Genomic DNA, 17,542 nt, shown 5'->3' with positions numbered 1-17,542 from the left:
ATCGCGTCGCAGAGGTTTTCAGAAGTAAACGTTGTGGCCATTAAGGTTTATTGTTTATATTGTTGAGGATAATGCGTTGACTTCCTACTACAGCATTGTTTTAAATACAAAAATACATAAAATGACTAGAGCTGAATTAATCAATGAATCGATTATTAATCTATTACTAAATGAATCGACATCTATTTTGAAGATAATCGATTCATCGGCTTTTTTCGTGATTAAAACAAGATTTCCGATTGTTTAAGCTTCTTAAATGTGAGTATTTTCTTCATTTCTTTGCTCTGGATAACAAAGAAATCATTAAAAGTGAATCATTTTGGTTTGTGGACAAAACGAGACATTTGAGAACATCATCATTTCCAGGTTTGACGAACAGAGATCGACATTTTTTAAGGTTTTCTGATATTTTATGGACCAAACGATGAAAATAATCGACAAATTAATTGATTATGAAAATAATCGTTAGTTGCAGCTCTAATAATTACAAAGTTTTGTATCACAATTTCTATAATTTTCCAATAGATATACCAACTATGTTTTCATACAGTATGTGCCTATTTGGTGAGTAATGAAAAAAGGTCAGTTATGATATGAACCTGTGCCATTATGACACAACAGAATTAACTATCGTCCCACACACACTTCATTATCATGTTATGGTTGGTACGACACAGAGAGAGAGCATTCAGAGTATTACAACAGAGACACCACGTACTGGAAAGATCACTGTTCAAAGCTGATTGAGTGAAGAAGTTGCCAGATATCACCGTGGCATCAAGAATTTAAAACCAGGCATTCATTTCTGTGAATCTAGACATATACAGTGTTATTCTAGTCTTTCATCAAAAATGAATTTTTACTGGACTGATGCAGCAAAGCAGATACCCAGGCCTTTGTGAAACATTTCTATTCAGAGATCATATCTTTAAAACTGAGAAAGTCATTTCTACGGAGCTTATTTCCTTTTTTTTTTTTTTTTTATTACCGACTAGATTGTCAATAGGAAAGGATTCACTCTTTTAATTAGTGCCACCCTTTAAATCACAAGCTTGCAACTCCAACTGACACCATCATTGGTGGTGAAGGAAATTAAAGTGATCAAGGACAGATTTGTTATTGAACAAGTTAATTAAGGCCACCGATTGCAGTGGTCAGTGTCTGACAAAAGGGATGCAGATTCGATTTAAAGCAATACACTTTTTAACTTTGGGAATGATACATTCAGACAAGATGAACATCACTTGATCTCTCAATCAATTTGCAAGGAGTTGATCAAGTCTTAATTGAGTTGTCCTATTCCACTGGGAGTTGTCTTATTAATTCTGCTCCCCACTACACATGTCCATGTAAGGAAGGTCATGAGAACAGCAACATGCAAATAAGTGTGTAAAGTGTGTAAGAAGCAGTCATTTCCATTGAAATAGAAAGTAAAAAAAAGAAAAGCTCACCTTGGTGATTATCAGCAAGACACAGGTGGAGTTCCTTCACCGTAGCCCGGTCCATTGCTGCCTGGACTCGCAACATGTCCATCTGCTCTTCTAAGGCAGCTCTACAGTTACACACACAGACACACACACACACACTTTTCTTTATAGAACTCTTGAATCAATTCTTTAAATGTGAAGTGAATAATAAAAACTGTGAAATCAGTACCAACATGAGAGTTAAATAATAAGCATCTTTCTAAATCTGCACAAGTATCAGTCTGGTATCCACTAGAGCTGAAACAATTACTCGATTATTAATTGTCAACTATTTTGATAATAGATGAATCGATTTGAAGCGTTTTTCATGATTTAACAAGACTTCTGATTGTTTGAGCTTCTTCATTTCTTTGCTCTATATAACAAAGAAAATGATCATTTCGATGACATTCGAGAACATCATCATTTCCAGGTTTGACAAACACTGATCAACATTTTTTAACGTTTTCTGATATTTTATGGACCAAACGATTACTCGATTAATTGGTGAAATAATTGACAGATTAATTGATTATGAAAATAATCATTAGTTGCAGCTCTAGTATCCACTGTTTGTTTATTTCGGAAAGTGATATCAAATAATAACAATACTACTAATAATAATAACTAGAGCTGCAACTAACAATTATTTTCAGAATCAATTTATTTGTTGATTATTTTCTCAATATCCCGTTCGGTCCATAAAATATCAGAAAACCTTAAAAAATGTTGACCAGTGTTCGTCAAACCTGGAAATGATGATGTTCTGAAATGTCTTGTTTTGTCCACAAACCAAAATGATTCACTTTTAATGATTTCTTTGTTATCCAGAGCAAAGAAATGAAGAAAATATTCACATTTAAGAAGCTTAAACAATCGGAAATCTTGTTTTAATCATGAAAAATGCTTCGAACCTGTGACTGTGAATGTTGTCGATTAATTTAGTAATCGCTTCATAATCAATGAATCGATTAATGGTTTCAGTTCTAATAATAACAGGAAATCCTTATTGTATTGTATTGTTTTTTTACTTTCTAGTGATAGACTTTGCTTCCTGACAGAAAAGACGACATAGTGAGAAAATCAACTAATTAATATGGTTTTTGATACATCTGAAAATCAAAGTGACAAGCAACATGAAAGGCCAAGGTAGGAAAGTATAGCGTGCATCCGTGTGTGCATCATAACAGACAAAAAGACGGGAAAGGGTGCCCAATTACCGCAATGCAATTAGCTTGATTTCTGCTAAAGGCTAATTATGTGGAGCCATGCTTGAGACTTTGCACTTTCAAGTTATTATTAGGACCCCAACTGAAGTCTACTGAGGATACACACAAGCCCAGTGAGACAACAACACCTGAAACACACACCTAATCTCCCTCCCCTCTGCTCCACAGAGTCAGAGAGAAACACTAGAAACAAGTTGCTGCTACTATAGTGGCATTCTTTCCTCAGTTAACCTCATTACAACACCAGGTCTTCATTCTGACTGACTTCTAAAAGACGCTGTCAAGCTAAAGCCACCTCCTCACACTTTATGTGAGAAAATAATGGCTGAGAACATATAAAGTGGAGCAAAGTATTAAACAGTAAAATATGAAAACAGATCAAAACTCGTTCAGGATTTTTTTAGGCGTGTCTAAAAAATGTGGCTCCATGGCGAACAGGAGCCAAAGCGAGATTAACTCCTCCTCAAACGCTGTACCAATATAAGAACTGTAGCTAAACCAGCTCTATGTTTGTGTACAGTATGACGGTAAACTGCTAAATGGTGGAAATGTCACTTCTCTTCATGTTTGTGAAGTGATTTAATTCCAGAGCGTTTACATTCATATTAAGTACGAACAGTGATGAACATTGACGTACGTGGACACTGGTCCTCAGTTACGTGACTAGAGGAGAGGACAGAACTCTCTGCAGACACATTTGTTAAACCACCAGCCAAAGCCACAGCTGCCCTAAATTAACAGCATTGTAATGATCAAAATCATTTGTTTCTGTAATGATTAATACACCAGTATTATACACCATGCATTTTTAATGCTAAAATATAACTATTATTGTTATCCAAATGTACTGTTTTACAAATGACAGTTATTTCCTTGCATTCCAGGACAGAAAAATGAATTTAAGTTGTTGAATTCTAGGCTTGATTCATTTCTGACTTCTCTGGGAAGCCTGGTGAGCCGACTCAAAAAAATGTGAATTCAGTTTGTTATTTGTCAAATAAATACCAATACCATCTTTAGTTTTTAACATGTTTTTGAAAGCTTTCTAAAGTCTTTATGTTTTCTCGTTTTTATAACACATTTGTTAAGCACTGCACATGCTTTAAACAGGGCCACAGCAGGTTCATGTTGTTTGTTGAATAGGGATCTTAATACCAGTCGCATTTATATTCTCTACAAATAGTGACAAATAACAACGTTCGCAGACTTGAATCCCCACAAATGTGAGTCGACTAGAATGAATATTAAATCTTATTTTGCCCAATCAACCAAAAGATTTTACCATACATATGCCAAGAAAATTACTTGGGAAAAAATTTGCCATAGCACAGGGAAGGAAAGTAATTAGCTTTTTAGCCCACACAGTCCAGCAGAGGCCTGGTCTAATGGCTGAGCACAGCTTAAATAAGTACACAAATGAATCTCCCTAAGGGTGGCTGAGGAAGCAGATGGATACGTGTCGCTCCTGTATGGATTTCCCTCCATAAATGAACTCAAGTCGATGAAGCAGCGGCAGGGCCTTAGGTGTGGAGGATGTTAATGGGACAAACAAACTGAAATATGCAATATGTGGTAGGAGCCCGTTCCTTCTCATGTTTCTCTTTTATGCCTTTTTGGATGCTGATATTGACGCTAATCCAAAGTTCACATGTAAAACATTTGTTATGGTGAAGGATAAGCATATTTTCTTGGATGAAGAAGAGATTGGGTTGCAGAGGAGGTCCAGTGGCCTGAGGGCCTCCAGTTTCACAATATTCACATTCAGCTATGTCCTGGTTCTGTAACGTAGTTGTTGCACGGGTGCCTGTTTTTGTCACCGACTTAATATAAACGGGTCTAGATGAAGGAATATATAATCCAAATACGACTTCAATTAACCAAGGTATAAAATGTGTAATTAGTAGAAAATGATTTACATTAATGAAATAAAACTTGTGTTTTAGACATCGGTTATTCAATTTGTGCGACATCATGTCAGTCACAGTTTACTTTGACAGCAATTGTTTAGTTAGTTTGTTACATGTCAATACTCGTGGTTGATTTAATCAACAATTTAAACATTCATTTCATTTAAATGATCCATTAAATACAAATATATATCTGCGCAGTCTGTGCTGCATTTGCACTTTTCCTTGGGTGACAAATGAAAACATATTTCCAAACTGTCTCATTCTTCTGTCTCAAAACTGTTTCCTTGGATGTTTTATGTTCATGCGTTCATACCTTTCCTTACAGTCTCACCCCCTCGCACATTGCTTCCTCACGCGAGTACATCATTTGATAAACAGATGCTTACTATTTTCAGCCCACTGGGGTCCCGATGATGGGAAAAGAGCAGTTTTGAGAATCCGAAAGGATGTTGAGGCAACACAGTAAGGCTGTGGTTGCGCGGAGCTAAATCCCTACCTCAAGGAGTTGCCTTTTTGATCTGCATCAGGCTATAGCCACCTCCAAAGGAAACAAATTCCTCTCTTTTTCCTTACATTAGACTATAACTCCAGTAACCTGCAGTTTATAGGAGATGAAAACATGTTTTTCTGTCAGCACAGTGGGAGAAGTGTTCTCTACAGCTTTACCTCCTATAGCGTGTTCCAAGTCTTTCCTTTTTTTAAATCTGGACGACAAATTAGAATGGAGATAGCCAGACCATTTTCAATTCCCGTTAACTCACTGCTCCACCTAAGGCAGAATAACAGTCTCAGAGAAAACCCCAAGTAAAGGCAACAGAGAGGTGTTACGTTTGGTAATGATGTGCTGCGCAATTGTAAGTCTATGTCCCCTGCTGTGTTTTCGGCCCTTGTTTTTAAAAAACATTTGCACATTTGAACTTCAGCCGTGAGCTATCCACTCCGTGTCATTTGATCTTATTTCAACCTGTGCTGCACCAACCACAGCTTAAAGCATTAACTGCCAGCCTTCATCCACAAGGGTGAACAACATAACATCATCCACAGCCATTGTGCTTTCAAATGCCAACATCCTTTTAGTTTCTTCCTCGGCACATACAAATACACAGGAAGAACAGGGAATAGGGCGAGAAAGCAAAAACACCTCTGGCATTTTTATCACAGGGGAAGAAATCTTGTTTTTTAGGTGTGTGTGTGTGTGTTTGTGCGTATGTAACTGGAGGGAGGGGGTGTTCCCTTATGACTTCAGTCAAGCTAGAGGGCTGTACATTCATGGAGGGAGTTTGGGTGGGTAAGCCACTGCTGTCAGCAGAAACAGTGACTGGTGGCGTATACACGACTCTGTGCTGTATTTTAACACTGTAGTGCCGGCAGCAACAGGGAGTCTTTAAGTGTAAGGTTCACAAGCCACTGATATGTGAGGTAAACGGCCACTCATGTACTAGAAGCACTGGTGGAGGCAATCTGCAGTGTCCATGATGTTCCATGTTTAATACGCTTGCTGAAGCTGCTATAGATATACTGTTATGAAATAAAACAACATCATGATAATGTACTGTAATGTAAGTAAGTAATACTTCTGTCATCAATGACTACTTCAAAATAAGAGCGAGAGGTGGCAAAGTACACTCTCTACCCTACAAACATTATTTGTGATGTGTTTGCTTCTTTGAAATAACTCACTGGGTTGAAATAAGTCATTTAATTATATATTCTTTGTATTCTCATTATTTGATCTTGTTATGAGACCAACTCGGATGTGATGGTGCACTGAAGCTTGCATCAAAATTACTAAGTGTTAAGCTATGTTTTGTACACAATAATTAATTTGCCAAATAATTAATGAAGGAAAATCCTTACATGTCTGATTTAAATACATGCATAAAACATCCTGTATGTGTGTGTGTGTGTGTGTGTGTTTTTTTTAAGCAAATGTGTCCCTCCTCCAAATAAGCCCTGGTCCGGGGGGGGCAAAAGAGTCTAATTAATTCTAATACCTTTTAGCAAATCAAGATGAAACTTAAAAAGGAGAGATGGATACGAGAAACATCAGGGTAAAGTTTATTAAACTGAATTAATGTCAACGTCGCTTACTGGGGCGGTTCACTTTCATAATGGTCACCCTCTACACAAACAGCTGCTGCAGAGCAAATGATCTCAAAGGCTTTTTCCACAGTAATCGCTGGCTAATTTATGCTTTGATGTTGTCTGAGTATAGCGTCTTAAATCTGAGGACGCTCTGCATGTGTTTATTCTGTTTATGAGGCCTAAATAATCCCTGCCTCTTTTTTACCAACAGACCTTTAACAACAATTAACAAGTCGGGACATGGAGGGCTGAAGACAGATGATGCATAATGAGGGAGGTAAAATGATCGCACTATGAAAGTTCTTGACCAGGAAGTCTCAGTCAAAATCATTCTTGGTGTCAACTAGTTGTTATGTTTCGTCTGTTCCATTTGGGTTCAAAACTAAATGGCATGCACCTGAGATCTGCTCTAAAACCGTTTGCAAGTCTAGATGGGTCTTAAAGTTGGATTCTGTCAGTGCATTATTACATAAAGGGGTTGATATTTGTAATAAAAATGTTTGGTGAATGAATGAATGATGAAATTATAAATACTGCAGCCCTGTAATATTACAAAACGTCCCAAAATGCATTGGCCAGTATCAATACATAAAAATTAATGTACAATTTACACTATACATACACTGGAAACCAAATGTACTTAAACTATGAATCTGGGGAGTGATCAACCTTCTCTCACATAGCTGACTATTGCAGTCTGGTGAACTTTATGTTCTTTGTATGTTAAACTGTTTCATTAAATCAGTAAGTTAAATTTCTGCCATGCTACATTTGACTGACTTGCTCAGTTAGCGTTCAGCTTAGTAGTGAAGTGGCGGAACATGCAAGCTCACAGGAGCACTTCAACACATAAAAACCGTTTGTCCACCTGAGTATTCGTTCGTGCCGTTGATATAATGATGTAATTTACAAGTAAAAGTTCACAAAGAATAAACAATCCATTGTATACCGAGTCCTTATAGGTCATGAAATTGAGCCACAGGGAGCCAGTAAATCGGGTAAAAGAGCAGAGAAACCAACCTCTTTCACCTTCCTTCACAACATCTTATTTAGTGCAGAGATCATGGGGGGTCCTGGGCTTGATAACCTTCTCTCTGAACAGAACACTGTGGGGACCCACTGAGCTGGAGTTAACCCAGCAATATTCATTTTGGGAAACGGTCATTTGGGCCTAAATACACTGTTTTACAAGGGCTGTTTTTGGAGGAGGTGATAGGTAGCATCTGTGCACAATCTCATGACAATGGGGAAGTGAAAATGAGAGACAGAGTTTAAACACAGTCTCTCCTCTTAAGCCTGCCACTAGGTATTTAAAGCTTTATAAAGGGTCTTTATTTGGCCCTAAATTCTTCAGCTGCCAGGCATTAATTAGCCATTAGTGGATCATTGCTAACACTTATCTAGCATAACCTTCACAAGCACAATCATTATAAAACGGTCAACGGAACAACGAGCTGTAACTGCTTGCCCCAAGAGTTTCCTGGCCGTTATGCTCATGTTGTTGTTATACTATCACATACCCACTTTAGCCCCTCCGTTGCTGCTCCACAGAAATTTGCATTGCAGGAATGTAAAGCTTCATCCATAGTCCAACTAACCCTGTGTGTGCAAGAAAGCAGTTGTAGCATAATATTTTTTTTTGTTGAATGGAGATATAAGATATATATCTTGATATACACATTTTTTCAGTTAAGTAATAACAGAAAGACAGTTTTGGCAAAGCCACATGTGCAAAATGTTACACAGACACAAAGTCTTTTTTAAATAAAAAGTAAAAGTAAAATAAAGTATGCTCTTGTCCTGTATGACAAAATATAAACTGCAGTAAAATGTATTAAGTAAATAATAATACACAGCATACTGCAGGACTATCTCATCACAATCAGGGATTTTACTGTGAGGCTCCGCCTCCATCTCTGCAAAAATGCAGCTTGTGTCTCCATAGAAAACAAAATATTCTAACAAGCACTAAACTCAGTCAGTTTGACGTTTGTAACTGAAACTGCAAGTGACAGAGTGAGAGAGTGAGAGAGTGAGAGAGTGAGAGAGAGCTATATACTGAATGCAGAGTGAAAATAAAGTTGGAGCAGTGAATCAGACACTAAATGTGAAAAGGATGAGTTTTAATGTAAATACATGAAGTGAGTCAAGTGCATCTTCTGCTCACTTCTGTGAGTGAGACTCCATCTCTCACTGGAGCTTCCTCAGTGTGCAGCCCCTCACCGGCGGTTTGACCCCCGTATGTGTCTGTCGCCATGTGGTCGTAACATGCAGGACTTGAGTGGTGAGCGAGGAAGGGTCGATTGTGCTCACCGCTCAGACTCGAGAACAAAGCAGGAAAAAGGTGGGACGGCCTGAAGTTGAGTGGGAACCACAGGGAGGGGAGAACTGGTGCTGGCTCCGAGTATGATTTTAATGCAACATAAAAAAATGTTCAATACAACAATATTGTCTCATTCTGTATCTCATATGAAAATACATTTCTTAAAAACTCGATATACTGCACAGAGATGGGCTGTATGCTTTGAGTTCTGCATTTGTGCAGATGTCTGGAACTACAGCACAAGCACAGCAAAGATCCCATATCCCATGTTTACTTAGCATCAGCCACCCAGGTAAGGAGGGGCCCAGGGTCGGGAATAGAGGAGATGAGGTGGGGCTGCTGAGGGGCACATGAAGGGGATCAGCACTAACCTCAATGGACATGCCAGTTACACAGCTAGGAACGAGGCCAGCTACTTACTATCCCTTGCGGTTTCCCCTCACAGGTCAGTTCCAAGGACCCTGCATGCTCACTACAGTCTGCTATCCCCCCCATACCCCAGCCCCACTTTCCGACCATCTAGTACGCCGCTCTGCTCAGCTGTAGTTGTGCCCGGGCATGCGGGCAGGCAGGCGGATGGACATCCCTTAACAGGCAGCATCGGCAGCACTGGGGCTGCTAGCCTGTAATTAGCTCGGACAGCTCAGGCTTGGAGAGAGGCAGCCGGGCTATATCATAATGAGCTCAGCTGGGATTAGGAGGACAGGGGGGTGGGCGGTAGACGTAGAGGGGGTGGGGGCAAGTACCAGAATTCTGGCCTCAGCCTACAGCAGCATCACAGAGGGCCGGAGGGAGGCAACTGGGAAGACAAGAAGTGAGAGAAGAGGACGGCACAGAGGTATAGGATAGAGGAGGGAAGAGGTGAGGAGAGGTGAAGGCTAGTGGAGACAGGGGAGAGGAAGAATGTGGCTTTAGGCCAAGCTCTGTGTAGCATCATACTGGGTCAGTGTTCGCAGTACTCTTACAGGGGCTTCTTTAGATCAAACAAGACAATGGCTATACAACACCCAGAAACAAACCCAACACATGTGGACAGGAGGACAGAAAAACAAACAAGACAAAGAGTGAAATCAACTCTAAAATAGGCACCAGATGCAGACAGGTCATACTGGAATTAAAGCAGTCACTAAATTCACATCTTACTGACCGAGCATGCAAATTATCTTCTTGACACTTTAGCATCAGCGCTATAGTCGAGCATAAATGTTCTATTAATAATGCAATTATTTCACAAAGACACAGCCAGGGATTCTGATAATGTGATTTTACTTCCTCCACTTTTATGTGTGAATCTTTGGGCAGCCAATTTTACAAATGAGAACAGAGTCTAATGATCTTGCTTTGGCCCCTGCTGGCTGGTAATGATGTGGAGGGCTAGGTGGATGCTGTGAGGCTGGGAAGGGCACACTCAAATTTCAACACCCACAAACAAGAGGGGACAGAGGGAGGGAGGGAGGGAGAGAGGGAGGGAGGGAGTACACAGTACTTGCACACATGTGAAGGAGTGAAAAGTAAGATAGTTTCCCACAAATGTGTTTGCATACTCAAATGTCCAAAGTGGGTGTTATCTGTGTGGGCCTGGCAATTGTGACAGCAGGTGACTTACTTTTCAGTGGAGAGTTTCCTGGTGAGGTTTTTCAAGTAGGTCAGTTCATTCCACACTGCATCACTGTTCTCTTGTCTGAGCTGCCACGGCTCTGCACGCTGCATCCTTCCACCTGGCCTAGAGACACACACACACACACACACACGTACATATTTAACAGACAGCCACACACATATACATACATGGAAAACAAACATGCTCACCAGGGAAAACGGTTGGAACTGTACATCACCGTGCTCCTTCTGGCGAGCTCACATGGGGTAACGAGGCCCCTTAGTCTCACTCTGTCTCTGTTATTCAGCCATCTTTAGCAGTATTCAAATGAAGAGCCTTGACTTTGACATTTCAGTGGCAAATCATGTACACAGGTATGCATGTTTGTTAAAGCCCAGGGCACTGCCCGTGTGGCCGGGCATTGGACCATTCCCCGTGTGGCATGCAAATGTAAAAAACACCATCACAAACGAGTTCATTCAAATGTCTACACCTTACTTATGAATACTTAATGATATTTTGCACTCAGTGGCAGCTCCCTCTATTCAACGATCCCTTCAAGACACACACTCCACAATGCATCTCCACACACTACTCAACTCATCAATCAGTCTATGACCAACGCATTCAATTCCAATTAGCCTTTCATTTGCAAACTAAAACAGCTCTTAGTGAGAAATCCACAGATGGCAAAACTCCATTTTTGTCTCTCTCACATACACATTCAGACAAACGCTTCAGTTTCTCATTTTCACTCAATCAATGAGGTAGAGGTGTGGAAATGGATTGTGTGGGTCACTGCTATTGTGAAGGACTCCTTTTCCTGTGGTCATTATTGGCAACGTAGACGCCGCCATGCTACACTAATACCAGTTAAACCCTTATGCCTGGGATTTGGAGGCTACTGAGGAACGGCAAATGTTTTCATTTAATACGGCTAATGCCTCTGTGAGCAATTTGGAGTCCTTGAACTTCTTCATGGTGTGTGTGTGTGTGGGAGTGTATGTGTGTGCAATCGGTGGGCTTGGGTTTCCCAGAGTGCAGGGCTACTTAAAAGATAATCTCACTGTAGTCACAGAGTTTGATACTTATTCTGCTGCAACACAGAGAGAATTCAGTCTGAACAATCTGAACACTACCTGAAGCTCTAATCGTACCTGATAATTTGCCCATAGCTCTGTCTTAATTCTCTCTGTGTGATTCTTAGGTATGCAGTGTATCAACTGCATTTCTTACGAAGGGTGCATGCAGCTTTATTAAGTCACAGTAAAGCTTTATACATTTTAATTTGTTTACCGTGGGTCTAAAAGCTGTTGAACATGGAGCCATGAGAGAGCTATCTACTTTAGGCCTCAGTGCTTCCTTCCCTGTGGTATCCGAGTTTCCATTATTAAGCAGGAGGAAATAGAAAGAACTTTTCCACGCCGCTACGGCTAATTGCTCTGATTCAGGGGGAATCTGTTTATGGGCGCAACTTTGATCAGAGTACGGATGCTTTAATAACCTTTAATTTTATTTGCTCACCCCATCATCCCCAGTCTGATTAAAAAACTTTTTCCCTTCTCTAATATAAATAAGAAGTTGGATTTTTTCCCCCCTCTCCTTCATGCCATTTTGAGAAAATATGTTGGTAATGGTGAATGGCAGGATAGTTTCACTGGGACTGACCAACTGTGCACCACCTGCATGCTAATGAGCCGATGGAACCTTTGTCTGTTTTGTGATTGGCTGGTATTTCTATCTTGGGCGGAGCTTGTTATTGCACACATGGGTGACGTCACTCAGCAGCTGGCAACACATACAAAAACCAATTGTCTGTTCAATACTTGTTTCTGCTGATGAAAGAATAATTGAAAATTGATGTTAGTGTCTAACCCTAATGTGTCGTGTATACAGTTTATACAATGTGTACTACAGACATGCCATACAGTATGTCTGTCTGTACACCAGGTAAGGAGGTGCATGTGCTGCCTTATGGTTTTGTCCTGCATACAAAGGGGGGGGGGACAGAAACGACCCCCCACATACTTCCAAAAAGGCAACAACGCAGCATGGAAGCTACAGTGAAATCCCTAACAAGCTCAAAATGCAATGAGACTCGACGCCTATCCCCACTGACTTGTTAGGGCCCTGATTTCCCAGCACTAATGGGAGTATTTAAGTCATCTTCTATTGTCTCTCATTCAGACTGGCATTACCCCAGTGGGTTAAACTGCTATTTAAGGATGGGGCTTAATGCCAAATGAATGCCAGGATCATAACATTGAGTGACTGGCTGATGCCATGGAGGGCAGTGAAAAGGCCAAAGCTGCCGATTGCATCAATTTCATGTCAAATCAGTCATGAAATACAGAAACAGTAAGAAGACAAACCCTCACTCTAGATCTTCTTAGGTCTTTGCTCATAACTGCAACCTGCTTTGTTTATTTATAGAAACACACATTTCCTTCTGTGAATATGCTAATGCTAAAATGTCTTTGATAACCTGCTAAAATGTATAACAGAGGCTAGATCTCTCTCTCTCTCTCTATAGCGCTCTGTCTTTGTTCCCACTGTCTCAGACACATGCTGTTGAGCCACACTGAGCTGACATGAGCCGAGCCGAGCTGAGCCTAGTGCTGAACACACTCTCACACTCACCCGACTTTCACACGAGCTCATATTGCACCGCTGTTTTCTTTAATTAACCCTGAGAGAAAACAGCTGACGGGGTCAACACTTTTCTCCCGCATGGCCACCAAACATATGCACCTTTAGCTACAATTTGAAATGCCCTCAAAGATGCTACTGGGGAGAGTAAACAGACGGAAGTAAGTGGGAAAAGACTGAAGACAACAAAAGAGAGAAGACCTTTATATTAAGGTTTGTGTAAAAATCCTGTGGTTTCTGGGGAGTTGGTTCTCACATCCTAATGAACACTAAGGGAAAATTGACGCACACACACACACACACTTGGCACAAAACAGCCCAAATTGACTGGGCTTAAAACCAGTGGGCTTTTCAAAGGCCGAGGAATTTCATACAATTTGCCACATCCAGCATTCAGGTCTTGTCAGACAACGTGTGGTGAACGGTGAAGCCCTGCGACTGTTGTGAGACCGTTGGTGTGCAGTTGCCGCAGTGAGCAGAGTTTTTAACACATGGCAAGGTGAGTTACAGAACATACTTTGACCGCTGCTGAAAAGAAGTAGAAGTTATCCAAGTTGCTTTAAGTATGCAGAAGGTCAGGTTTTAAGGATCTTTTGTGTGTACGTGTCCATTACACTGTGTCTTGTGTCATATTTTCTACATGTGTTTGTGTACTCACCTGCCATTTGATTTTTCCAACTCTTTGAGCTGCTCTCTGACAGTCTTGTAGTGAGTTTGAATCAGACACAGACGTTCACGCCGTTTATCGTGAGCCCTCCTCAGCTCCTCATTCTCCTCCATCTGTGAGGCACAGTGGCAAAATTTGTTTCTCAAGAGTTGCACACGCCAAATGAAACATAACATAAATGAAGAAGGGGGTCGGCTTCATGTACGTGGCTACATATTTAAACTGGTGTACAGCTGGAACACCGTTGCCTGATAAAAACCAGCAGGTTCACATTCTCCTCTCTCCCTGACAAGTGCTTCCTCTACTCTCACCGGACAACTGAGACACCATTAAAGGATGACATTAACATGAGTCAATGGAGCCACAGAGCACCGAGCACGCATACACGCACGCATACACGCACGCACTGTGTGAGTTACCACCTGATGACCAGTATTTGTTGTGCTGGTGGGGGTTGTGGCAGTGGGTTTGTTGCTGACACTGTTGTTGACAGCTATTAAAACACAGCAAGATTGGGCTCCTGCTTTAAAGAAAGAGTAAGAGAAGACAACATATAGATTTTTCTTGTCAGAGGCACCCCTCCTCCTCATCACACTGACCTTAACAGTGAGGGCGATAGAGAAAACACTTTCAACAGGCAGGACAAACAGAGGTGGAAAGAGAGCAAAGGAAGAGAGGGAGGCAGCTGATGTAAACAGAGGAAAGAAAAAGAGAGAGAACACAGAAATTATAAAGAGGAGAAAGTGAAAAAGAGAGGCAAAATGGAAAGTGAAAAGAAGAGCGCCGGACAGGTTTCTGCTTGAGTGGCCAGGGCTAGGGAGAGTTGTCGAGTGCTTTCTGAAGGGAAGGAGCTTGTTTACTGCTGATATGACACTGCTGCCCTGCAGAGAGGGAAATGCGAGCCCTCAGCCCTGTTATTATTAACAAGGACAAAGAGTACAGAGACAGCACACAAACATGCACCAGACCCACAATGGGTGTGCACAGGCACGATGCACATCCACATCGCCAATGTGACAAGTATGGATTTTCCCTTGTGCAGATTATTCACAGAGGACATCTGCAAGACATCCACAGCCCCTTCAAGCAGCCCCCAACCTCGCAAACAGAAGGCTTTAATGAAAGGGGGCCAAACCGGGGCAGGGTAGTGTTAACTGGTGGAGCTAGGAGCTGTGGGGGGGACACACACACAGAAGAGTTGAGGCTGACTGATGGAGGGGCTGGATGGAGCAAGTGGCAGGCATTAGCCACATCATGGCTTCCCAGGCTCCTTATAGATCTTCCCCTGGGCAGCTCAACTCTGGTCATCAGGCCACAGACCCTTGCCCACAGATCAATACACCCCCCATACTCAGCCAGCATACACATCTGTGGATGTTCTCAAGCTGAAAAATAATTACACTGCAACAGCTACTGTTTACTTGAAAGTGTGTGGAAGAGGGAAAAAAGAGGCCATTATTATGACAATGTTTGTTTGTCTGCTGCTACTATCTGCTAAGGTCAACATGTCAATGGTACAGGCGAGCGTATCCCAATTTGAAAGGCATTCTGTTGGAAAGAATTGGATTGGATCAACTGAAGAACAAACTAGATGCAATGAAATATTGTACTGCACGAGGCTGGAGGTGAGGTCTCAAATACAGCTGCTCAAGGGAACATTGCTTTATGCTGGATTCAAACAAAGGACACTCTGAATGAATGCCCTCATTAATGGGGTCACAGATGTGAGTTAGCATTATGGTTTTCCTGTGCATACCTTTACTAAATGCCCCTGAGCTGGCAGACACGTAAATGGCACCATTAACTAAGACAGTCATGCGTGCCGTCTGAATCTATGTTGAGCATTAAAGTCTGACTAGGTGTCTGCCAGTGATGTAATTCTGACGCTTCAGATCTGACAAGAAAATTATGTCTAATGTGTTTCCGGGACTGTGTTCAAAGGAAGATGACCTTTGCATAATCACTCCCTCACTGGTCAGCTTAAAAATGGAAAGGACAAAGGGCAACAAGCTTAAGTTAAAAAAAAATCCAAATAAAAAAAGCAATAGCAGAAAAAAACATTAAAAGACATTAAAAGTTAAATACAGGAATGTATTTAGCTAGCAGTGAATATAAGGGATGAAAAGAGACAATAGTCAGACAGAAATGTCATAGAGCATGAGAAATTTAAAAGACAAATAGAGGAAGAATAGAGGTTACTCCTTTCAGGTGAAAAAAGGTTGCATCCATTTTCTGCTGCTTCACTGTCTATGCACTGTTTTTTTTGTTACCTCTATCAAAATTGTTTTTGCGTACAATCATCAACCTTGGTAGGACCAGTAGTCCTCATGGGTAAACTGCAATTCTAATGTTGTGGTGAAGGTTTAGGATAGGGTATGAATTGTGTGTGTGTGTGTGTGTGTGTGTGTGTGTGACAAACTGTAAAAGAAAGTCATGGAGGAGGCATTGGCAGCTGTAGAGCAACCGAGTCCTTTGGAGACCATGTTACAGTGTTGCTGCTGCTGCTGCTGCTGCTGCTATTGCCCAGCAGCTGGCAGCAGCAATCATTTGTGAGATAGTGGCCACAACAACAAGTGGCTCCATTAGGGCTGTCTAGTGCTCCAAACTATCAGCTGGACACTACTGAGCCATTCAGCAAACAATAACTTTAAGTATTAAAAAGTCCCTGGTTGTCAACAGCCACTGGCAAAACTGAGACAGAAGACTAAGACAGAAAAGGCAAAAAGTGTCATTGGTGTAAGAATAAAAGACAATCATTTAACAAAAGTGATGACATATATACCAGAGAACAGGAGAGGATAATATATATATGAACTGTATCTAGTACATGCCTTCAGCTTCAGTAGCTCCTCAAGGTCTTGAATCCTCTGTTCTGCACGTCTTTTCCTGCCACTTCTCAATTCCACACTGCTGGCTGGGGACAGAGACCTGGACCGCTGAACAGGTGCACCCTGGGACAGGTGAGCAGAGAAGCACCGGGGTGAGAACGTGTGCACACAACAATCAACATCTGTAGAAACACTGAACAAATGCCAACAATGGGACTAACCATGTTCATTCCATTCCCCCTTGACCTCCTTGAGGAAAACATGCACAGTATCTATTGTAGTGCACACATATGCACATTCAAACAAACACGCTATCAGAGGAATAAGGCAAGCAGGAGGAGCAGGCTGCAGAAGCTGATGGGGAAAAGGCTCACTGCTTTACTTGTGTGAGTGCGTGCGTGTGTGTGTGTGTGTGTGTGTGTGCGCACAGGCTTAGAAGCGGGAGTTGCAAACTGAGAACGGCAAAGGTTTCTCCCTGCGACTAGCTAATGAGTATGTTCATTTCCATTTACATTGTTTCTTTGACAATAATGATGTCCCATTAGGGGAGACTAAAGGGGCTATAGATTCCAGTATGTGCTGGGCTTCATTACAAGAGGTGGGCAGGGAGGCCGCTCTAATTGCTCTACTAGGGGGCTCCAGGTTACACTTGATAGGACAACTGGAAGAGGTGCCGATTAGGAGGGGGGTTGCAGTGTGCTAGCCAGCTCCTTCTGATGAAATAAATAAAGAAGTGGAGAAATGCCGGGGCCACACTTTAGAAAAGCAATGGGAACAATATGCTA

General features: G+C 41.4%; 1 protein-coding gene across 2 annotated transcripts in view; it reads right to left on the bottom strand.

Moving 5' to 3' along the window:
• The window catches only part of cntln (centlein, centrosomal protein), a 78,451-nt gene that overhangs the window by 35,863 nt on the left and 25,046 nt on the right, over window positions 1-17,542 (bottom strand). For both annotated transcript variants that reach the window (XM_044027960.1, XM_044027961.1), the window contains exons 11-14: window positions 16,761-16,880; window positions 13,921-14,042; window positions 10,620-10,736; window positions 1,452-1,552 (exon numbers count right to left, since the gene is read on the bottom strand). In XM_044027960.1, coding sequence (XP_043883895.1) covers window positions 1,452-1,552; window positions 10,620-10,736; window positions 13,921-14,042; window positions 16,761-16,880 — 460 coding nt within the window. The remainder of the gene's footprint in view (window positions 1-1,451; window positions 1,553-10,619; window positions 10,737-13,920; window positions 14,043-16,760; window positions 16,881-17,542) is intronic.

The sequence above is a fragment of the Solea senegalensis genome, linkage group LG6 (assembly GCF_019176455.1).
Source record: "Solea senegalensis isolate Sse05_10M linkage group LG6, IFAPA_SoseM_1, whole genome shotgun sequence".
Classification (NCBI taxonomy): Eukaryota; Metazoa; Chordata; class Actinopteri; order Pleuronectiformes; family Soleidae; genus Solea; species Solea senegalensis.
The sequence above is the reverse complement of the archived record's forward strand: the minus strand, read 5'-3'. Positions and strand labels throughout refer to the sequence as shown.